The sequence below is a fragment of the Podarcis cretensis genome (assembly GCF_951804945.1).
Source record: "Podarcis cretensis genome assembly, chromosome: 2".
Classification (NCBI taxonomy): domain Eukaryota; kingdom Metazoa; phylum Chordata; class Lepidosauria; order Squamata; family Lacertidae; genus Podarcis; species Podarcis cretensis.
In genome coordinates, this window is record NC_137171.1 from 46,223,060 (window position 1) to 46,246,507 (window position 23,448).

At 41.6% G+C, this 23,448-nt stretch overlaps 1 protein-coding gene and 1 long non-coding RNA gene across 5 annotated transcripts; one reads left to right on the top strand and one right to left on the bottom strand.

The window, feature by feature from the left end:
* The first annotated feature begins 124 nt into the window (after window positions 1–124).
* On the top strand, window positions 125–21,532 carry HMMR (hyaluronan mediated motility receptor). Of its 4 annotated transcripts, XM_079964794.1 has the most exons (19): window positions 212–294; window positions 1,789–1,847; window positions 1,976–2,074; window positions 3,027–3,100; window positions 4,618–4,707; window positions 6,138–6,326; window positions 9,339–9,419; window positions 9,949–10,049; window positions 11,565–11,636; window positions 12,967–13,145; window positions 13,477–13,595; window positions 14,033–14,205; window positions 14,589–14,705; window positions 15,964–16,122; window positions 17,003–17,149; window positions 17,564–17,663; window positions 18,238–18,414; window positions 19,835–19,997; window positions 21,366–21,532. In XM_079964794.1, exons 3-19 carry the CDS (start codon window positions 2,071–2,073, stop codon window positions 21,407–21,409), a joined length of 1,989 nt encoding a protein of 662 aa, XP_079820920.1. In that variant the 5' UTR covers window positions 212–294; window positions 1,789–1,847; window positions 1,976–2,070; the 3' UTR covers window positions 21,410–21,532. The 4 variants fall into 4 exon arrangements, with proteins under 4 accessions (XP_079820918.1, XP_079820917.1, XP_079820919.1 ...); XM_079964792.1 differs by lacking the exon at window positions 1,789–1,847 and having other exon boundaries at window positions 125–294; window positions 14,057–14,205; XM_079964791.1 differs by lacking the exon at window positions 1,789–1,847 and having other exon boundaries at window positions 128–294.
* On the bottom strand, window positions 3,117–23,387 carry LOC307209644. Its single transcript, XR_013835687.1, has 5 exons — window positions 23,178–23,387; window positions 22,431–22,602; window positions 14,238–14,306; window positions 12,666–12,714; window positions 3,117–3,495 (listed from the first exon to the last, which is right to left on the bottom strand). It is a non-coding gene; the product is annotated as an uncharacterized lncRNA (long non-coding RNA).
* Between the last annotated feature and the right edge of the window lie 61 nt (window positions 23,388–23,448).

Here is a 23,448-nt window from a genome sequence, read left to right on the forward strand (position 1 = left end):
GGGGACTGCCTTTGAGCTGTCCCGCTGCAGAACTGCTCTGAGGCTTCTCTTCCCCTTTCTATCTCTGCGTTGCCCCCTCGCCTGCCCCGCCTCCCTCCCTCTAAAACCTCCTCCCAGCGGCAGCCTCTTGGCCAGCGGCGCGCGTTCCTGATTGGCTGCTTTGAGTTCATATGACGCGGGAGGCGGGGCGCCGCGGTTTTTTGAATTCGTTCTGCTCGCTGCAGGCTGGCCGGACGCTGCTTTTCGCCATGTCGTTCCCGAAGGCTCCTCTCAGGCGCTTCAATGAGGCACCAAGTGAGTAAAGGGCCGGGAGGTGGGGAAGGGGCGCTCGCTTGCGTCTCCAAAGAGCGCAGAGGGTGAATAGAGGGGAGTATCTACCCAGGGCTTTGCTGAGAGCCCGTCTAGTCCACCACCCAGTCCTCCCCCCGACCTCTTTTTGTCCCCGTTTCTTTAAGGTACATTGCCTCTGAACATGGAAGCTCCACGTAATTCTGTGCCCCTTCCCCACTAAAGGCGATGTATGCCTTCTCTTGTCCAAAGTCCAGTCTCTTTTGGGTACCAACCTGTTTGTCGTCTAGTATGACCGGCTCAATATGTTTTGCTGCCCGAGGCAAAGGGCTAGACACTTCTCCTGCCTCCCATTCCATGTATAAATGTTCTTAATCTTAAACATTGGTGATGATAAGTTTGAGACTAGAAGCATAACCACCCCACCCCACTTACCATTCCTCTCCCCCTCTTTTCTTCCTAGTTACAGTATTTAAATTCAGGTAGGTAGCCGTGTTGGTCTGACACAGTCGAAATATATATATATATATATAAAGTCTAGCACCTTAGAGACCAACTAAGTTTGTTCTTGGTATAAGCTTTTGTGTGCATGCACACAAAGATACCAAGAACAAACTTAGTTGGTCTCTAAGGTGCTACTGGACTTTTTAAAAAAAGTTTTTTAAAGCAATTCATGAACCAAGAACTCCTACATTGACCACTAATAATGAACCATATGTTGTAGATATTACTCCACATTTATTATGCTGTTTTTGTGATATACAGTGGTACCTCGGGTTAAGAACTTAATTTGTTCTGGAGGTCCGTTCTTAACCTGAAACTGTTCTTAACCTGAGGTACCATTTTAGCTAATGGGGCCTCCTGCTGCCGCCGCTGCGCGATTTCTGTTCTCATCCTGAAGCAAAGTTCTTAACCCAAGGTACTAGTTCTGGGTTAGCAGAGTCTGTAACCTGAAGCATCTGTAACCCAAGGTTACAAGTGAGATGAAAAACTTGGTATACTTATTTGTAGAACATTATTTTTGTTTATAAAACCCAATAATAATAATAATAATAAAATAAAACATTAGTGATGGTACAGGGTCATTCACTGCCCCTAAAGACACTGGTGCCAGACAGGCGTTATGCGCATAGTTTAGTCCTCCAACACATCGCCACTGCTCCTTTCCTTTGTTTTTCTCTAGCTGATAGTAAGACTGGCCCTAAGTTTTGCCCCCTTCATTTTAAAATTGACTTTTAAAGCAATTCTTAAGGCACCAGGAAACGGCTGGAGTTCTTTTTCTTTTCAAGTTATAAAAATATTGCAAATGGTTACATTGTATAATATTTGTATTATTTCTCAATGGGCCCTGATAACGCATTCATGATCATTGTTATTGATTTAGTTGGTGCAGACTAAAGTTTGTAGTGTCCCTTGAATTGGGTCATTTCTACCCTTTCATCTTGTGACTATTTTATCAGGAATTCAGAGGTTATCAATATATATATATTTCCTCAACAGAAATATGAAAAGGAGGTGAAAGAACCCCAGTGCACAATGTAATGAATGCAAACACTGCAGTAAGGATTAATTCAGCTTTTTCTGCAACAGTTGGCTATCCAAAATGTATATATTTTTTTAAATGGGGGTTTTTAAATCAGGGCTTTGATTTTTGCTGAATGTTCATCCTTCTTCCCACCTTATCTAGCTTGTGCCCCATCACCAGGCGCTTATGATGTCAAAACTTCAGATCCATCAAAAGGACCTGTGTCTTTTGACAAGTCCCAACGATTCAAAGAGCATATGGGTAATGAAATTGTGGAAAAGCTGGATTGGCAAATGCTTGCTTGATGCTTCTTTAACAAGCTTCAGATCTGCGCTTCATGCATGAAGAGTCTGTTCTCATTGTCCATTCTTAACCATGTTCCATGTTTGTCAATGACCTCCAGTAGTGTTATGCGTGTGTACCTGAACTCACATGTGCGCAGTCAGCACTCATGTATGTTCATATACACACTACTGAGAGGTTTAGGAGCTTTTGCTGGAGTTATGACTTGCGCTTGTTATGGATGTGCATTAACACTTACTGTCCTTCTGCTTTAGAGCTCCTGTTTGTTGGATTCCTACTTGTTTAATTATAAATTTGTTAATTTTACTATCTTGTCTAAACACACAAAGAATAACGGAAGGTAAAATAACTCTTAGAGGGCGACTTGTGCTTGTTTACATGTTAGCTTACTTACAGGTAGTCATTCCAACTTTCTCCTTGTAACTTCATGCTGTGGCACCTATCCATGCCCCAAAGTAGATTTGCTTATAGTCAATGTTTATTTTGTGATGTCTGGAGAATGTGGGAATGGTGGTATAAAGTTTTCTGTGAGACACCTGGGAAATAGAAGTACATCTGCTTAGTCCTTTTTTTAAAAATGGCTGAAACATAAACCTTTTTCAGGTGGTTCTGCAAGATGGGAATTTCACATGTGGGGACACAGACAAGTGCAATAGTGCAACCTTGCCACCCTCTTCTAATTCAGGGGTGATTGGTTTATATCTGTGCAAGTGGAACCCTGATTTGCCAGGGTTCTATGTTGCATTGAATGCATACTGCACTTGGTTCTCCATTTCATTTTGTCCACCAGCATCATTTCATGGATTGTTCTTGTGTTTCCTATCTATGGATGCCGAACATCTAAGGATGTTGAACAAATAATTTGGAAATGGAATCTGGTGAAAATTCTCTTATTTTTTTCTTTTCGTAGAGGATGCAGGAATTCAGCAGAATGTTACCAGTATGAAATCTTCATCAACTGCTGCAAGAAAACTTGACTTGAAAGTAGGATTCATATTCTATCTTCCGTCTCCCTTGGCATTTTTCTAGTCCTGTGTCAAAATCTGCCCTTTAACTTTTCATGATTATTTTTTCTCCCCGGGGAATGGCTTCCATGTTTCTGATTTGTTCTTGGAACTCAATAGAACTTCTCTATAATTTTTATGGATGTAGGTTTTGAGCTTACTTTATTGTTGCAAGATGGCATAGAGTGGAGTGTTATATATGCACACTTTATAGTAAACATTTTCCAGTCCTTTGCAGCCTCCCTGGCTGTCTGAGCTTCCTGATTTGAGAAAGTCCTGTGGGAAGAGTTGCTTCATGACCTCCTCCCCTGGACTTTAATTGAAATATTGGCACCCATGAAGGCTGTAGACGGCAGACAATTTGTGAGATAATTTCTCGAATGAAAGTGTAGCACCCTGCTTGTGGTTAACGCTTAGCTGGAATGAAATATTCAACACAGCAATAGAGAAATTAAAATAATAATTTATTTGTCAGACAAATAAATGATAGGCACAGTGGTATATGCTTACCAACGCTCTGCCTGCCCTCCAGCCCTGATGGCCAGCACTTATATTTCCTCAACCCAGCCCCCTTGCTCCTCCTTTGGCTGCCTCTGTCCAATCAGCCTGGTTGAAATTCCTATTGGCTGTTTGCTAGAACCAATCATAAAAGATACACCCATTTCCTATTACCTTTTATGGGAGACAAAGAGCTATATTTCCTTCTATCCATAAATGGCAGACAAGTAGCCATATATCTTACATTTGCCTCAACAAGGCACCTTAATTACCAGATCACCTTTTGCCCCTGTTGCCCCTGCATTCCAAAACAAATGGCTAAAACAGATGGCTCATGGTATTAAGTTCTATCTAAACAGAGATCTTACTATTTACCAACTCTTAATTAGTGTTTTTGCAGCTTGATTGTATTCTGTAATATTTAGGGTCAGTGTAACCGTTGCTCCCAGCCTGTATTTCCCTTTTTACAACTTTGAGAAACTTGTTTCCTGCTTCTGCTATAAATCAGGGGGGCCCTTGTCCAGGAGGATAAACAACTGCCAAAGTACTTAGCCAGCTGCTTTTCTGCCTGGCATGAAACATTTGCAAATCTTTAAGCTCATTTTAAAATACAGGCCTTGATCAGATGCCTCAAAAGGAAAGGCACACACCCATAAAAGTAAGGCAAGCACCACAAAACTCTGCATCCCACCCAGGATAATTTTGCTAAAGTTTTCTCTTTTCTTTACAAATACAGTCCTTTTGAAAGCCTGTTATAACTGTCAAACTGGGATAGACCGAAAGATCGCTGGTCTTTAGGAGTTTCTTCATATAAGTTTGGGAAATTATTTTTTCCCAGCAATTGGGAAGGAGCATGTGTATATTTCTCAACTGTCTGCTGAATAAGTTGCATTTGCACTTCTGAAAAGCTGTGCTCATAAAGTGTGGGTGAAATCAAAAGGAAATTGGTTTTTAGGTTTCAGCCCTTTTATGAAACAAACCTATTTTCTTGGCCTCTAGAATGTAAAGCCAAACAGCTCGGGAATGAAAACAGGAAAGGATTTGGCCAGCAAAAAAGACTTGAAAACATGCAAGGAGTTGGAAAAGGAGGTATAAACACCTACATCTCTTTTAGTAGCTTAATTAAATAAATCTATTGTATTTCTGGTGTGACAATCTATGGTTCTTTTAGGTTTGCAGAATCTGAAAGCAGCCCTGTATAGGGAAGTTTTTAATGTTTGATGTTTTACTGTGCTTAATGCGTTTAATTTGTTGGAAGCTGGGGAAACCCAGTCAGATGGGCAGCATATAAATAATAATAATAAATTATTGTTATTATTATTAGGTCTCAATTAATTCTTAAACCTCTTCAGGCTTGTTGGAGAGCCAAAGATTTGACATGTTATTACATAATTTGACCCACGACACTGGATATATTGGAGTGCAGCATTTTCCCTCAGTGTCACTACTGTCTCCCCAAATTTCCTAGTGATGTTTAAATAAGTGGGTGGCCAAATCAATTTGTGTATTAGTCAGCATAATAGGAAACTCCCCTTGGAAGTACCCAAGGGCCTTTAAGTCACCTGGCTATCATCAAACTCAACATCATAAGCCATTTTGACATTGATGTTACAGGTGTCTGGAGTGTTTCAGTGATAGCTCTTTGTTTATATGTAATGTTGGATTTATGGTTGGCTTACTTGTAAACTACTTTGAAATAATTTATAAAAGCTGACGTGAATTATTGCTCTGGTGGGTGACTTGGGGTTCCATTTAGACAGTTTGCTTTACTGAGCATTCATTCTGATGTATTTGTAGGGAGCTTTGATGACATTGCATCAGTTCCACTGCATTTCCCCACCACTTCCTTATATCACACAAAGTCTGATCATTCAGGGAAGTGGGCTTGTGTGACACAAGCCTTCCCAAACAACTGTAATTGTGGCAAACTGAATTTGCTGGCATTGCAACTGAATCAGTGTTCGAAACTCCCATTGTTCTAGGGGCATTTATGAGCAGGAATTTCATTAGCAGTTTCTGAGCTCTGGGTGCAGTAATGTGCCTAAGATTTCAGATTAAAACTGCAGAGTGGAAGAAAAGGAGGACCTTTTTCTGCCTCCGTACTTCTAGCTACTCTCTGAAGACTGGAGAAGAGACCCTCTTAAGAATATTAGGGGCGTGGGGAGGGGAAGGACTAGACCATGTGAAAAATGAACATAATATTTTAGCTGCAGTTCATTCATTTTCAGCTTTGTATTCTTGTTATAAAAAATTGTGCCTGGACATTCTGTTGTTGCGCTCACAACCTAGTTTTAAGGTGCCATTTGGGTCCTAGCTTTCATTTCACAGTTTCTAACACTGGACTGAATCCCACCCAAAAATAATGACAGTCTGCAAGTGCTCTGGGACAATTAATTCAATTGTGTTACTTATAACGAGAACATTTTGGAATTTTAACTAGTAATGAAACAATATTGTGGGGGAGGGGGGACTTGCTTCCTGGAAATATTTCTCAGCTAATTTCATGCATATTACTGTAGATTCGGGTGCTGATTGGAGAACGTGGCCAGCAGGATAAAAGGCTGCAAGCTCTGGAGGAAGATCTTGCAAAGTCTGAGTCAAAGCTGTCTGCTGCAATTAGGGAGAAAACCTCACTTTTGGCGAATATTGCTTCTCTGGAAAAGCAGCAGCTGGAGTTGATCAGGACCAATGAATTACTGAAGTCAAAGGTACATATCATTATGGTTTATGTAGCTGCTGTGGTGTTTGGCCCCTCTTTAAGAGGCAGGATGAGCACATATCTTCTGGTGGCAGTTTCCTCCTGCAAAGCTTTGTGCTTGAATGGGTCTGTCCTTAAGGCACAGTGGGTTAACAGTAATTTCACAAACATGTCATAATCTTTGTAGTTAAAAAAATAGAGATGGTGCCCATCCTTTCTCCACCTTTCTTGGTGGCCCTGCTAAGTTGTTTACAATTATGCCTTTATTTTACCAAGTAAATACTAATTTTGGGGTGTATACAGTTAAACCTCGGCTCCCGAATGCCTCTGTTTTGGAACATTTTGGCTCCCGAATGCCAAAAACCTGGAAATAAATGCTTCGGTTTTCGGAAGCTGAATGTCCGACATGCCGTCTACTCGAGTGCAGGAGGCTCTTGCAGCCAACCGGAAGCTGCACCTCTATTGCTGAACATTTCGGAAGCTGAACGAGCTTCCGGAATGGATTATGTTCAACAACCAAGGTTTGACTATATTGTCTCGCTATCTACTTAATGTGACTTTAGACAGTAACAAACTTAAGCATGGGACATTCTTCCCTTTAACACACTTTAAAATGTGAGGGTTTTGTGCAGCAAGTTCCCTTTCATCAGGACACCCTACACTGGCATTGAAAATATAACCACAGGGGGGGCCACTAGGTGGCGCATCGGAAGATGGCTGACAATAACATCTCTCCGACCCACACGAGGTAATTTGGAGGCTATGATGGGGGTAATTAGCCTCCTTAACCCCCCCAGGATTATGGGGGGGACGGCCCTTGCCTGCTGTGCCCTATACCACCCCCGAATTTGTGGGGGTGGGGGCACTAGGCACAAAGCCCTCCTGTGGGATTTTCGGCACTCCTCGACGCCGTCCCCGATTCGCGCCGCTGGTTGCAATGATCTTTAAAAGAAATAATTTGGACATGATTAATTGCACATACATCAAGGAAAAAGGGGAGTAAATACTGCTGACAGAAGAGATCTCTGATAACAAGACAACAATAAAATACGAGAAGAACGTCAAGATACGGTAATGACTGAGGGGGGAGGGGGAAAAAAAACTTGCCTCTACCTTTTTATGTGACTTAACAAGAATCCCCCTCCCCTAATGAGTCAGAAATTAAGGACTTAAGCTGTGGATTTAAGGCTGTGTGGAGATAAACTTTCGATCCAAAGCAATGTTTCAAGATGAAGCTGGAAAGCTAAGAGGAAAAAATGCCGTTCGCCATTTTGTGAGGCATTGTGGGAGCTCTTGGGTCTGGGAGGAGAAAGAGAGAAATAGAGTTGTTTACATATCGTGAATCAACTCCTCGGTGGGACTTAAGAGCGACAAATGCCAAAATTTACGATGGAAAAAGTGATGTTATCTACGAAGGAGATATATGGAAACCATCTGGACTTAGTGGAGGAACGGGAAATCCACACAGGATTATTACACTTGCTATCGGCTTAAGGAGACTAACAGAAGAGATCGTAAAGGAAAAAGAGAAATTATACGAACAAGATATGATGTGGCAACACCAAGATAAGACTGGATAGAATTATGAACTTTGTTCGGACTGATTGGGACTGATTTGGACATTAACGCAGTAATAAGAAGATGATCTGAATTCCCCTTTGGATCTTGAAGTATGGGTTCCCCCAACAAAATTTAAAAATTTGGCTTTGTAATTCGGAATTTATATGATGTGATTTAATTTGATGTGATTGGCCAGTTAATAAAAATTATTTTTTTTAAAAAAAAATATGAAAATATAACCACAGAAGTACAGTGGTGCCTTGCAAGACGAAAAGAATCCGTTCCGAGTCTCTTCGTCTAGCGGTTTTTTCATCTTGCGAAGCAAGCCCATTAGCGGATTAGAGCTATTAGCGGCTTAGCGGCTTAGAAAAAGGGGGGGGAGTCGGAAAAACTCGCAAGACATTTTCGTCTTGCGAAGCAAGCCCATAGGGAAATTCGTCTTGCAAAGCGCCTCCAAAACGGGAAACCCTTTCGTCTAGCGGGTTTTTCGTCTTGCGAGGCATTCGTCTGGCGGGGCACCACTATAACTATGTATTGTGTGCACTTCCAAGCACTGATTTCCAGTGGATAGGTTTATGCACGTGCTGGAGGCAGTAATGCCCTGCAATAGTCTTCTGCAATTTGATGCTCTCCAGATGTGTTGGACTGCAGTTTCCATCAGCCCCAGGCAGCATAGCCAATGATCAAGGATGCTGGGAGTATGGAGGGCATCAGGTTGGGCAAGGCTGCTGAACACACAAGGCATGGGAATACGTTTCATTGACTGCAAGGGGACTTCCCTTTAAATCCTTCTCTTTATTTAAATTACTTTTGGGGCATTCTACATTAGATCAGGCCAATGACCCATCTCACAGTGGCCAACCAGATGCCTGTGGGAAGCCTTCAAGCAGGACATGAGCGCAACTGCATTCTGCCCACCTGCAATTCTCAGCAACTGGTATTCAGACACAGTGACAGAGCCACCGTGGCTAGTAGCCATTGATAGCCTTGTCCTCCATGAATTTGTCTAATCCTCTTTTAAAGTCAACTTGGTGGCCTTTTCCCACAGCTGCCACACACTGGGTCAACATCTTCGGCAAACTATCCACTCTGACCCCAAGGTCTCATTCCTGGGCAGCCACTGCCATTTCAGAACCCAAGAGTAAACATGTGAAATTGAGGATATCTTTGTCCTGGTATGCATCACTTTCTATATGTTTACATTGAATTTCATTTGCTGTTTTACCACCGATTCAGTTTGGAGAGGTCCTTTTGGAGCTCTTCACATACTCCTTTTGTTTTAACAACCTTGAACAGTTCTGTAGGCTCACACTCCAATTTGTTCCCACTGTAATCTAGAATGGCAGAGGGTAATTTTGGCCAGATAGGATTTGTTCTAGCTAGGTTGCTCCTGAAGATTCCTAAAGATCAGAATTAAAATTGAGAAGAAAACTTTCCTTCTCTCCTGCTTTCTCCCCTTAAGTTCCATGAAGATGGAACACGGAAGAATACAAGGCTATGGATAGAGGTAATGAAGCTGCGGAATCTTAGGAATGCAAAGAAGGTGAGTTACAGTACTCAGACTGGGATTAAAACCATATCTATCACAGTATAACTAAGACTTTAAACTTCTTGACTTATGGGGAGAGGGAGGGTGAAATCTAATGGAATGCTAAGTCTCATTCCATTATTGCAAAGATTTCTCCTTGCACAAAAGGATGTTCTTCCCTTCACCACCACCACATCCCAGAAAAATTGTTCTGGGGTTCCCTCAACACAAGCAAATTTGGCTGGGGGCAGTATTCTTATTGTGCAAGCAGACACCCTTGCTCTGCTGGGATGCAGTAGGTGAATACCACCCTCAATGTTGATCTGCTACGACTACAGATTTTCTTTATGAATTCATCAGTGAGGGAGAGTTCAAAATTGCTAATGTAGACATTGAACAGTGGGAGAGTTCACATTGCTCAGGTTAGGTTCCTTTTATTGGTTGACTTATTGCTGCTAAACTTGAAAAAAAATGATTAAGGGAAGGTTTGATTATCTTTTAAGGTTTTAATCTTTTGTGTAATGCCTATGTGTGTGGTTTTTAGACAGGCCCCGTTAAACAGGACGACACAGAAACGAAACTGCACAAAGTTCAAAAAGACTTGGTGCAGTCACAGGAAAAAGTAGCACAGCTGGAAGAGCAACTGTAAGTTACTGCATGAAATGTCAAACAGCAGCCCTTTTTGTTAACTTTGTGGTACTTGAGTAGGCTAACCTTTTAAGTGTAATGGGTCTTGAAAGGTAAGAGGTATGAGTCTGTAACCATCTTCTATGGCAAACTGCTTTTTGAAACACCAAAATGTTACTTTTTAAGGCTTTTTTTTTAAAAAAAGAGGCATTACTTAACATAAATATTTCAGACTTGGTGCAGGTGAGTGGCCAGTGAAATACATTTGCAAGCTAAAGTATGTTTCCTTCAGTTAGTCTACTCAACTTCAGTTACTTTGCTCCTTAGTTAGCAATAATGCTCTGTTGGAATCTTTTAGAGCGGCCAAGCAATTTGAGCCATAACATGTTTTTTTGACTAGCGTGTCCTAGTTGGACATCTTAAGTGACAGGAAGCAATACCATCTGCTCACTGGAGAGCCATTTAATCGATAGTAATTGAAATCAGATGTTGGACAGTAAACTTCCCCACTTTTCTATCCAAATGGATTTCTGTTCAAAATCAGCACCTCTGTTTATAACAATGGCTTAGCTGGGAGTGAAGAGAAAGAGGGGTGTTGTCCTTGTATTTAGCGTTGCTTTCTCCTGTGACTCCTGAACTCTTAAGTGCCTTTGCCTTTAAGAGAAATAGCTAAGAAAAGATCTGGAACATGATGACTGTAGGGATATCAATGGTCCAGAAGTATCCAACACAGAGTGATTGTTTTCAGGTCTTAACCTGTAGTGGTTGAGGATGGAGTCTCTACTGAGTGGCCTCTATTGCTTGTTGTAAGCATTATGTGATAACATGAGCAGCATCACGCTGCTGCTTTCCACAGTTCAGTTGGTCTGTAGGTTTTATTTGCTATGGCTTTGCGTACCCTTGGATACTGATAAAATAATGCTTAGATAGAAATAGAGATTGTATGTCCAAATTGTCAGTGAACATTTGACAACGTAGGCCATGATTTTGAACATATATCCATAGAATTTTTTAAATGGGAAAACACATTTCAGAAAGGTGACATTGATGCCTTTATGCACCTAGTTAAACAAAAACTGCCAAGCAAGCTTGACTTCTGGGACATTAAGATAAGAGGGGATTGTAGTTATTCTTGGTCATATTTGATGCTAGTCCTACTCAGAGTTAGACCCATTAAAGTTAATGGACATGACTAAATTAGGTTCATTAATTTCAGTGGGGGTCCTTTCAGCAGGAGTTAGTTGAATATGGTCCTCTGCATCTTTTCCCAATGGTTTTTAACTTTGTAAAGCTCAGCTGCTACCTGGGCTGTGGTAAGGATTCTAAGTAACTGATCTTCTGTATACCCTAGGAAAGAAACTGCTTCTTTCCATTTCTTGGTTATTTTGTACTTTCCAGTTGAAAACTTAACTACATATTTTAGGCCCCTACATAGCTGGAACGTTCCTTTTGGAAAACTTAACACTCACTTTTTTCTGATCGAGTTTTTAAAGACCCTATTCCATGCTCCCCTACATTTTAATTCTGTTTTAGGACAGCAAGTGAAAAGCAAGTTGAAGAGACATGTGACTTAGAGAATCTCCTGGAATACATTGCAGAACTTGCGTAAGTCAAGTATACTTACAGTCTTAATTTCACACCTTTGACACAAGCACTGTCTGGTAAAGGAACCTTGGGACTTGGCCTTGTACGTTTTATTTCTACGAAAAGCCTAAGATTTGAATTTGCCTAATTGTGCATTTGTCTGCACTTGTTAAACTGAAGTGTGAAGCTAGTGGTTCCGAAAGCCATAACTGCCACGAGCTACGTTTTTAGAGGTGACGAGTCCATTGCTAGTTCTCAGAGCGGTTGTCACAAATGTTTACTGAGATAAAAGCTGGGTTTTTGCCTAGGCAGCTGCTGTTCTATGGAAGTGAAGGCAGGGTGTCGAGAAGTGCCCCAGTCTTCAGTTGGCATTTGTGGATGGGATGGACCACAAGTGTCCGTGTTGGCTTACTGATGACTCTTGAGTTAGGATTGATGGTAATGTTGAGAAAAGAAGAGACTACCAGCAGGCAGCTGTTCTGACCCAAGATGCTGGTGCATCCATCATTTATAAGGGTAGAGATTATGGTTAATTAAGATTGTCTTCTCCAGCCAGGTGTCATCAAGATGTTGCTATACTACAGCATCTGTTTATCTCAGACCAGTGGCATTGCTAGCTAAGTTTGATGGGATTTGGATTCTATCTGGAGGGTACCAGTTTGGGAAAGGCTAGACTAGAAAATGCAGTTTGCTAATATTACTATATCTTTGGCTAACATACCAGCTTATGTTTATTTGGGAAGGCATTTAGACACTGGAGTGTTTAGGTTGTGGATATCTGCTACTCTTATTCCCCTTGAAGGAATAATATACGTTGAGGGAGTCATCAGCCAGAAGCTTCTAAAACTGCAAGAGAGCCAGTACCTCTCCTAAATGCATCTTTGGGCATTTTAGGAACAGCAACGAAATCATAAGGGCCTGTTGGGGTAACTTTTTGGCATATTTCAGTCCCAGCAATTGTTTCAAGCATTGTGATTTCTAAAGGACTTTGGGTGACCTCTGTTTCTGGTTTGGAGAGTTTGAGGATGTTAATGGGATCCAAGTCCTTACCTGAAGATGAAATGAAGATCTGATCAAGGAGCAACATGCTAAAGATAACCTTTAAATGAACAAAACAAAAATAACTAGGGCAGCTTTACCAAGATATTCTTGTGATCTCTTCTTCAAGCAGTAGTAAAATGTGGCTACTTCAGAATATTTCTCAGAAGAGACTGCTTGCACTACAGCGGCCTAAAATAAGACTCACTACATTGCAAAGCTAGTGGAAGTTGCTGAGCTGAGATCTAACTTTTGCCAAAGTAAACCTACTGTAAACTAAGAACATCATGTGTGTGTTTTTTCTCCCCAACAGCAATGTTTCAGAACAAGTTGATAAATACAAGCTGGATGTCATCCAGTTAGAGGCAATAATAGAAGCCAAGAATAAGGACATTGACACATTGCAAAATACTCTTGAAACAAAAGAAGCAACAATGTCTACAGAAATTGAAGAACTGCATGAAAGATGCAAGTTGCTTGAACAGCAAAAAGGTGACCATAAAGTTATGGTGTGTTTTGGCCAAATATGCCTACGTTACTTTCAAAACAGACCTCAGCTGGCTCTCATTTTCTCAACGACAGCTCCAAGTTTAATCTTGACTGATGTACACAGTATTATGAGGCAATATATTTTTATTGGTGGTGGAAATCATTGTGCCAAGCAAACCTTTTCCTGTATGTTACTTTTACTTTGGAGACACAAATGCAGGAATCTAGGAATGAACTGGGAATGGCAGAGCATAATGGTTAGAATTTAAAAAATTCTACCTATATCCAAGCAGTTTTTTTTGTGTAACTTTGTATTTTTTAATATTTTTTTTAGAGAAATGCTTAATTGAATATGGAGAAAAGGAGAAAACGGCAAATGCGGAGATAGATCTTCTGAAAGAAAAACTGATTCAAGAAGAACAGGAGCGCCAAAAGCAGAAGGAAGCCTATAATGTAAATAAAGCTGAGCAGGAGTCTAGAAAGCCGAAGAGTTTTATCCCGCTAGTCACCATTTGCAGACAAAGAACAACTACTGTTGGAGATTTTGTGCTGCTATTTCACATTATCTGAAGCTCCCTAACTTATTTCACTCTCGGCAGTATTGGGTTATGTCTCAGATTATTGAATCAGCCACCCCAATTTGCCACGGAGCGATTGGGCTGTGTTATATCTACCCAGAAATTTAATATGTGGTGAGGTAGTGTCTCAAAATTCCATCAAAATAGTTTCAAAAAATAACATCTGTGTCTAGAATACTTTCTTAAAATAGGAAGCAGTGGCAGAGAATGTTGGGTTGAAGCAGAACATGATCAGAAGGAAGGATAACTTGGCAGATTGTTCTAATTAATGGGTTCACTTGAGCTACATGCTATTTGTTGAATCTACTTCAGGTGGCTTCTGCTAATTTGCGTCAGGGATTGGAAAGAGAATTGAGAGAAACCATGGCTGAGTTGGAGAGACTGCACGCTAAAGAAAACCAAGTTGAGATGGTGGTGAAACACTTGGAAAATGTGAAGGAATCCCAAGCAGAGAAGCTAGCAGCGCTGGAAGCAGAACTGAGAGGGTGTGTAGAGAAATAGCGATTTGCATACTTACATTTAGACATAGTTCTCACAAATGGCAGGTGATGTGAGCAAACCTGTACCTGAGCTGTAGTCTTTCAAGCTGCAGGTGAAAAAGATCACATGACATATATTGATAAAATTGTGTGTGTGTGTGTGTGTGAGAGAGAGAGAGAGAGAGAGAGAGAGAGCGCATACACTAAGCCATTTTGTGCACATTGCTTTTAACTCAAAAGGACTAGGGTACTTAAATGGAAAGGTTGCATTGGACTCAGAAACAAGCACTTGGAGGCACTGGCTCATAAAATTTTGGCTAGATTTTTTTGGGGGGCTGTTCTTAAAAAATACTGCTGTTCACTTTTTGACTCACCACTCCCCACCTCAGGAAAACTGAAGAGTTGGAGAAATTAGGTTCATTGCGCAGAAGTACCGTTGTGAAGATGCAAGAAGAGCATAGCAATACTCTGTGTAGGCTTGGGGAAACCGTTGCTAAATTTGAAACGTACGTAAGTCTTTGGGTAGTAAGTGGATGCTTTCATTTCTTCTCTGCTCTTGTGTAAATGGTGTGTTTCCCCTCTGTCTCCTTCTCTCCTCCTTTCACAGTTGACTTATTTTGGTTGATGCTGGTCTTAAGAACTGTAGAACATTGGCCTTTCCCCCTTTCCTTTGGCCCATGAAAACATCCAAATCAGGACATGGTGATGGGATGGGCAAAGCAAATTGTGGGTATTGCTGTGTGGCATTGGATATCTCTCTGTGTCTGCCCCCCCCCCCCATGATTCTTATTTATTTCAGCTTTCATCTCCCATTAACACAAATCTGAACTCAACACTTGCAGAGGGTTTCAGGTCCCCCACTCCAGTTCCAGAGTTTTATCAAGGCAAACTGCTGCAGACACATTCATCTTGCATGTGCATTGACTTGCTTTTGCAACAAAGGACTTTGTGTTGTTAAACAGTAGTAGACACACTCTCTCTTTGGGATCCTTCCCAAAAGGCAGGTGGTGCTGGGGAGGAAGGAAAGCATCTAGGAGTAGCAGAAGCAGGGCAGTCCCTTTCCCCTGCCCTCATCTACCCCCTGGTATTGCTGCTTCTTATATGCCATAAAATGAGTATGGACTACCTTGTTGCCATGTTACAAGGTTCAATATATTTAACTAACTTTGCTGAAATGAGGGTGGGTGGGTAATTTAATAGCTATCTATGACACCAACCTTGCTAGTCTCCCTTTTGGGAGGAGGCAGGAGTGGATAAATGGTTGCTCACTCCAGATGCTGTTGGGCTCCACTGCCCATCATCATATTCCAGTAGCATGCCCAGTGATTGGGTATGATGGGAGTTGGAGTCTGACAACATCTGGAAGGCTATAGGCTTCCCATCCCTGATGCAGGAGGGATAGAAAAATGGAAGGCATTATTTGACTAGCAGCATGATGGGGTTTTGCGTGGCACATGAGGAAATTGGCATTAAGCCCTTGATAAAATCTTAACTCCCACGAGTGACTTGAATTCTGCTGTGCAGAGCTCTGAAGCAGTGTGACCCTTGTCCGGATAGTTTGCACCGGTGAAGGAAATTTATCCCCCCCCCCCCCCCCGTCTCGATCTAAGGTGTTGGCATGTAGGCAAGGAGGAATGGGAAGAGTGAATTGACCAATGCCAGAGGTGGGGGTGGGGCAAAGCATGGAGTGTAAGGCATGGCAAAGGAGAGCTTGAGCGCAGTGTCTAAGTCAAGCAGGAATGTAAATATTGTAACACTTCTTAGTTACAAAGCTTTTGTGGTCCAAGAAATCACATCCCTCAAACAAGAGAAAACGGCCCTGCAGGACAGATTACTTGAGATGAGCAAAACTGTGCAGCATGTGACCCAAAAGATGGAAGATGCGCAGCTTGCCAAAGACATGGCGCAGGAAGAAAATGCAAGGTAAGGGTTGGGATAAGAAATTTCACCTGATAGACCTGATGGTGAAGTGGGATGATATTTACATGTGTTTGCTCAGGCAGATTTCTGACTGTGTCTAGGCTAAAGAGTTGTTCGCCACTAGCACAGATCATAAATTATAACATCTCTTCCCCCCCCCCCATCAAAAGGTTTCGACAGAATAAGCTAGGTAAATACCCCTGTCCATAGGGGCCAGTTGTGTCCGACTCTAGGGTTGCGTGCTCATCTCGCTCTAGAGGCTGTGAGCCGGCGCCGTCCGAGGACACTTCCGGGTCACGTGGCTAGCGTGACGAAGCTGCAGCTGGCGAGCCAGCACCAGCGCAGCACACGGAAACGCCGTTTACCTTCCCGCTATAAAGCTGTACCTATTTATCTACTTGCACTTAAGGATGCTTTCGAACTGCTAGGTGGGCAGGAGCTGGGACCGAACGACGGGAGCTCACCCCGCCGCAGGGATTCGAACCGCCGACCATACGATCGGCAAGTCCTAGGCACTGAGGTTTTACCCACAGCGCCACCTGCGTCCCATATAAGCTACATATTCATCTCCAAATAACAGCTGAGGGGAGCAGTCTTGTCCCTTGGTCCTATCAAAGAAAAGCATGCATACAGGATAGGATTTGTATAATAATAATTTAAAAATGCAAATCCTTCGCATTGTACCAGTGTTTAAATTGCATAACAGATTTGATCCTACAAAGTGAGGATCTAGTCAAAGTACTTGACTCTTGACTGACTTTTAGTACTTGACTCTCATGGCAATTTGTGCCATTTATCTATATGTTCATTCTGGGGTTTTTTTGCCAACTGACCATCAGGTGGAGAATTTAAAAAGCTCTCCTCCCTTCCTTTACCCACTTAGGATGATTCTGGATGCCCAGACAAAAGTAGCATTAAAAGATGCAGAAATAAAAAGAATCAAAGAATCGAATATTGTGGAAATTGCTAATCTGCAAGCAAAACTTGAAGAACAAAGTGTATATTTTAAAAAGCAACTTGAAATAGAAAGGTAAGTTTCACAAGTTTGAGTTTATTTCTGTGCTGTGTTCTGGCCAAAAAGGTGGCTCACAAAGGTTAAGAAGTATATGAAATTCGAGCAATAACCTTGGTTTACAAAAATTAAGACAACAAAATCCCAACACACACAAACCAACAAGTGTGTGTGTGTGTATGAAAAATATACATGTCCCCCCACCTACCTAGAGACAAGAATGTCCAGAATGCCAGAGAGCAGAAATAAAGTTTTGGGCAGCCACCTTCCCACCATAGCTCCTCTTTTATAAGGATCCCAGGAAGGAGACTAGGGTGAAGCAGGTGTAAAAGCATGTTCCTTGATGCCCCAAATGCAGGCTCCCCTGGGTCTTGCATCAGGTAATTGGATCTCTGAAATGAGGAATGAATTGCACGGCTTCTGTTTCCTTAGGAGAACTGTTGCTGAAAAAGTAGAAGCTGATTGCAGAGAGAGCCTGGAAACATGGCGTACCCAGTACGAAGACCTGCTTAATAAAGTCAAACCCTTTCAGGTTAGTCTGATTAAAGCCATTAAGAGTCTAGATACTGCAAAAAATACCAAAATAAACTCTGGAATTTTCACTACTCTCCAGGTGTGCTCCCGCTGCCTTAAACCAGGGGTAGTCAACCTTTTTATACCTACCGCCCACTAATGCATCTTTCTTGATGGTAAAATTTCCTTACCGCCCACCAGAGCTCGATGGAAGGAATATTCAGCTTGTGCCATAGAACCCCCTACCGCCCACCTAGAATCCTGAAACGCCCACTAGTGGGTGGTAGGGACCAGGTTGACTACCCCTGCCTTAAACACTATTAGCTGTGGGTAAAATTCAGTGATGACCATACATGTGCAGTTCCCTTTCCCCTCTACAACCCTCTATGCCTTCCAGAAACTTCTCTGGAGGGTTGGGGACCCTCATGCACATGAGGGGTTGATGTTGGATTTGATCTGGGGTGTGTGTGTGGAGGGGGGTAATGGGCAGTTTCTTTATTGAATTGGTTATACAGTAAGGACACAGCATCTGAAAGCAACTTGAGTTTTGCTGATTGTTTGCAGTTCAGCCTATATTAAATGTTACATTTCAGAAACAACTTGATGCATACGAGGCGGAGAAGAATGCCCTTTTGAATGAGAATGGTGCCGCCCAAGAAGAGCTGAACAAACTTAGTGACGCATATGCCAAGCTGTTGGGCCATCAGAATCAGAAGCAGAAAATCAAGCATGTAGTGAAACTGAAAGAAGAGAATGCGCAACTGAAACAGGTTTGTGATAGGCAGCATTGCTGTGAGTTGGAGCAAAACAAACTCAGGAGGCTAAGTACCCATCAGTCTGGATGCAAAATGGGGCCCATGAAAAAATCCAGCAATGGCCTGACACTGTGGGGGTAGGGGAGATGGCATGAGGTACAAAGAAATGCATGCTTTCAGCACCAGTTGGGCTTTTTAAGGTAGATTGTTGACATATTGAGCCACTGACAATACGTAAGAAGTAGCTGTTATACTGATTCTTTTAAGGTTTTTAGTGGAATTGCCTGTTTTTCAGAATAATGTACCCTACCATAGGTTTGCTTGTTTGAAGGGAGTGGGTTAAGAATTAGATGAAATAAACATGTGAATTAAAAGAAAATAGCATTTAAGGGAGGGAGGGGACTACTTCACAAGTTCCTGTCAACTGGCAGGATGCAGATGACTATTTTTGCACCTGGCTGGGGGGCAGCAGGGAGTGTTGCAGAAAAGGATGTAAAGAAACTACAAGCCAGCCAAACTGAGTCTATCATTTCAAGGTCTGTGCTGAGAAAAGTTTGAGGTACATGCCTGTCAGAACAAAGACAATGTGATTTATACAGATGGAGTTTATTTTGCTATTCCTATTTTTTTGGCAATTAGACCCATTGTGTTTAGTCCTTTAAAAGCTGAACATATGCTTTTTGATAGTCATAGCCACAGAAGATTCTGAATGTGTCCTAGAGCTTTGTTTGATGTAGATATCTTTAAAAGCTGATAAAGCCTAATGGATTTTTACAATTGCCCGGTTCACATGTCACGTTAAAGACAATGATTTAATGTGAATAGGTGCTGAAAAGTTCTCATTCAGCTCCCGTTGTTCTTTTTATGCCTCAAACCCAGGTCATGGTTTGCTTGCAGAGATGGAAACCAATACTGTAGTAGTAAACAAGGTTTGTTCTTGGCTTCCTGCTCATAGTTTATTTGCAGAGAAACAATTCACAAGGCCAGGCAGCATGACAAACTTGAGCCTGTATCAGCATGCTACCAGAGTTGTGTTTTTAATATGGCTTACTGTGATGTGGAAACAGAGCCAACAATAGTGTAAAGTGAGACCAGCCAGGAGCTATTTGCAGGTAAAAGTAAGGGAGAATTTCCTGTTGTACTGCCTAATGAAAGAGGGAATTTCAATTTTGGGAGCGTGGGGGAGTCAAAGAGCATTCTTCAAGGACTAATCTTTTCCCAATGATCCCATTATATTAAAACTAAATTTTTTATGGTAACATTTTTTGTACATACACAATCCATGAGTTAATTTTTAAGCTGTTGTGCATTTTAGGCCTTCAGATTGAGTGGAATTAAGTCGGATAAAGTTTAAGTGAACCAGTTTTGAGTCACATCTTTTCATGTTGTCACCAAATTTGTTGTTTAACTTACATTGAAGTCTTCTGTTCTTTAGGAGGTATCAAAACTACGATCTCAAGTAGCAAAGGAAAAGAAAGTTCGTGGAGAGCTCGAGGACCAACTGAATGCGATTCAAGGCATCAAGCGATTTGATCCTTCTCAAGCTTTTCAGCATTCTGCCAAGGAAAATGTTAATCCAAAAACACCTTTTAAAGAAAGTGAGTCTGCATAAATACACCACAGTTCAAATTTCTTGTGTTTTTAAGGATGTTGATAATACTCCAATGACCTTATTTCTTTAATTTGTATTATCTTTTAAATTTATAATTATGTAATGAAGAGTAAAGCAAAAATGGAACTGAAGTGCAAATAATTGCTTACCCAAATAACAAAAACCTGCCCCACACCTGATTATATGTAGGTCAGGCAGAGATATGGTTGCCAGTGCACAATCAGAAGCCTAGAAGGGCATTCCTGATAGTGTGTTGGCAAAACAAAGCAGGTTTAATCTACCACCTCGTAGGGAACTCCTTCATGCATCTGTTGCCTAGGCGGTACATGTGCTTTTGAAGTCCTGTGAGGCTGGATCATGAAATTTCTTTCTTTTTTTAAAAATAATATTTATTAAAGATTTTCAAATATAACAGAAAAAGAAAAACATCCAAATTTAAAACCTAATTTTCATTGGCATCCTTCCAGGACTTCCCCTCCCCTCCCCCTCTTGTATTCCAATTCTTTCAAATAGATTCAACAAATTCTTGCCCCAAATTTTAAAATTATTTATCATTGACCCAATTTAAAAAATATTTTCCCATCCCCTAAAATCAACCTGTTCCCTTCCACGAGTTCCCCTCTTTAATATGCAATACAGATTAAAATAAACAGAAAAATAGAAAAAAGAATAAAATGTAATTTAACACCCTTTGGATTCCAAATTTCACTCCCCCCTTTCCCGGTTGCGTTCCCAATGTCCGTCAATATCTACTGTCATCCTGGAGCTCCCACATCTAAACCACAGTCCTTCACCAGTCCGCTTTGCCGTCTTTTTATTAGTCTTTGCCGTCTGTTGGTCATCTTTGATTTCACATGTCCAATCTTGGAAGGAGTCTATCTTCCGACTTTGTCCAGTTCTTGTTATTCTTGTTGTTCTCTCTCCTCCTCTTTTTTTTAAAAAGGCTCCTTCGCGGGTCGGGGGGGACGCAAACGGTGCCCGCCGAGTCACCATGCCCATGGGTTTCAGCGCCCATGGTTTTTGAGGGTCCCCACGTCGCCGGCGCGGTAGAACCCAGCCCCTGCCGAGCAGGCTCCCTCCGGAGCTCGGAGGGAGTCCGCCATTCGGCGATGGCGCCAACCCGGAAGCCCTGGATCATGAAATTTCTGGCTTGCAGATCCATAAAAGGTCCCACCCCTGGCTTTAGAGACTTGCACAGGGCTATTTAACAGTAGTCCTGTGATTTTTCTTGATCTGTATTTCCATCCGAATATTTCCTGCATTATTTCTGAACTGTTCATGTCTGCCATGCACAGGCAGACAGTCACTAAGAAGGCTTTTTCAAGTATCTAACAATGTCTTTTCTGTACAACAGGTAACAAACAAAATCCAGCCTTATTTCTATTGAACAGACCATGAAACAAACCCACATTGCTGCTTCATATGTGAACATAATGCAAGTCTTGACCTTTAAATTCAACTGAAGGGTGTCTTTAAACATGTACTTTTAAAATCTCTTGAAATTAAAGCAACTATTAAAGATCTCCTTTCACAGTGTCCTTTTTTTTTTCTTTTGCCTAGAGAGAAACTTTTGCCATAGCACTGACATACTTGAGATAGCAGCAGGACCCAATTAGACATTTTCTATGTGCCATTGCATCTAATATTTGCAGGTGTTTAAATTCTAAAAACACATGTCATGCTTGCTGTGTAAAAATCAATGCTACAAGGCTATGTATCCCAAGTGCCACTTGTTTACTGTAGCAGAGGGTATGCAAGTATTGTATCTTTCTGCAGTTTAGAAATTGAAACAGTAGTTTCGGTTTTATCATTCTATGTTAGAATAGCTCAGTTATGAATGTGCTTTCTAGACACTGGAAATTTGAATTTGTTTTTTGAAAAAATAAAGTGGTTTGTAATACTTTAAGATGTTGGGATTTTTTTCTTGAGGTTGAAAGCGTGGAAATCAAATGCTGCTTAATAGAATATTTTCTTCTGCTTTTACAGGAGAATTTGTACCAACTTCGTTACCCATTAAGCTGCTTCTGTTGAGTTGAATATTCAATTCAGCACTATTCCACAATTGAGCTTGAGTTTCTGTGTAGAAAAAAGGTAATAGGTGGGGCACTAAAGGAAGGCTCTTCCATAGGCACTTGAAACTCATCTGATACATTCCAGAGACCAAATGGGCCCAATGCCTGAAAGGCTTCACTCTTATAGTGCAAGTTGTGTTTGGAAATAGACTTTGTTACCAGTAATTTGACTTGAATGGTCTTTCTGAAGGTCCTAGTGATTCTGAAGCTACATCCAGACTGCATTCTGCAAGCAGAAGGGCTACTTTTATTCACAAGACTGAGATCTAGCAGGTGTTCCCATTGGAAAGACGAAAGGGAAGCCATTTTTGCTGAGGCCCCTTTACATACGCAACCCTCTACCTTACCTTAACGCTGTTCCAGAAGATTTCCCAACTTTCCGGGGCTGCAAAGAAGAGGATTTAGCAATCCCCTCTTCTTTTTCTCCCTTCCTCCATTCTTTCTAGTTCTCTAATTCTACTCGTGGACCCTTAGTCTTGCAAATTTTGTAGGCTTGGTGCTCCTTACTTCACACCCATCCTGGAACAAAATAAAAATGAACAAACATGCTATTTTCCAAATAAGAAAGGGCTATGGACAGAGGTCTTACCCATTGGTTAACTTGTTCAGGTCTGTAGAGTATGTTACATTTCTCACCCTTGGTTCTCTAACTTGCCATGTGAGGGCAATCTGGCTGTGACATCTGTCACCCCACTGATCGCCAGGGTTGATTCGTCTGATCTGGCTGGCTAGGCGGGTGTCTCCTTCCTCCCTCACCACTCCGTGTGTGTCATTCCCGAAGCTGCGTGCTCGGTGGATGAGGACAACTATCCCAGATAGAAGGAGTGTACTGTTCTTCAGTCAAGAGTATATAATAGCTGCGCTCCCCTGCAAGAACTTCCAAACAAGCAGATTAATTAAAAAATATAGACAAAGTTCTAACATTTATCTTTTCAAAAGTCAAGTTACTATACTGGCTCCCCGCCCCGCCCCCCCCATCACTTCAGAAATGGGTGATTTGTAATGATGAAAAACCCACCCTCATTCCACAAAGAGGCTTTTGTTGAGCACTGGCCGCCTTATTCACTGCCATTTGCAAAGCACCCCATTCTTACATTGTTTTAAAATCAGGAACAAACTTTCTTTAAACAGACACTGTCATAGTATGCCATGCCACAAATTTTTAAAGTCCATTTCCCCATTTTGATGCAGAGCACAGTTCTTGGCTGGATGCCTCACCCATTTGCCCTACTTTGGTTCCACGACTGCTTCCTGCATCAGCACATCACTGCAGCGCTTGTTCTAGCTGTACAAGGAAACAGTCTCCGGCACCAGGAGAAAAACATGTATTTTCATTTTGGCGGTGGGTAGGTTTGGCAATGGGTA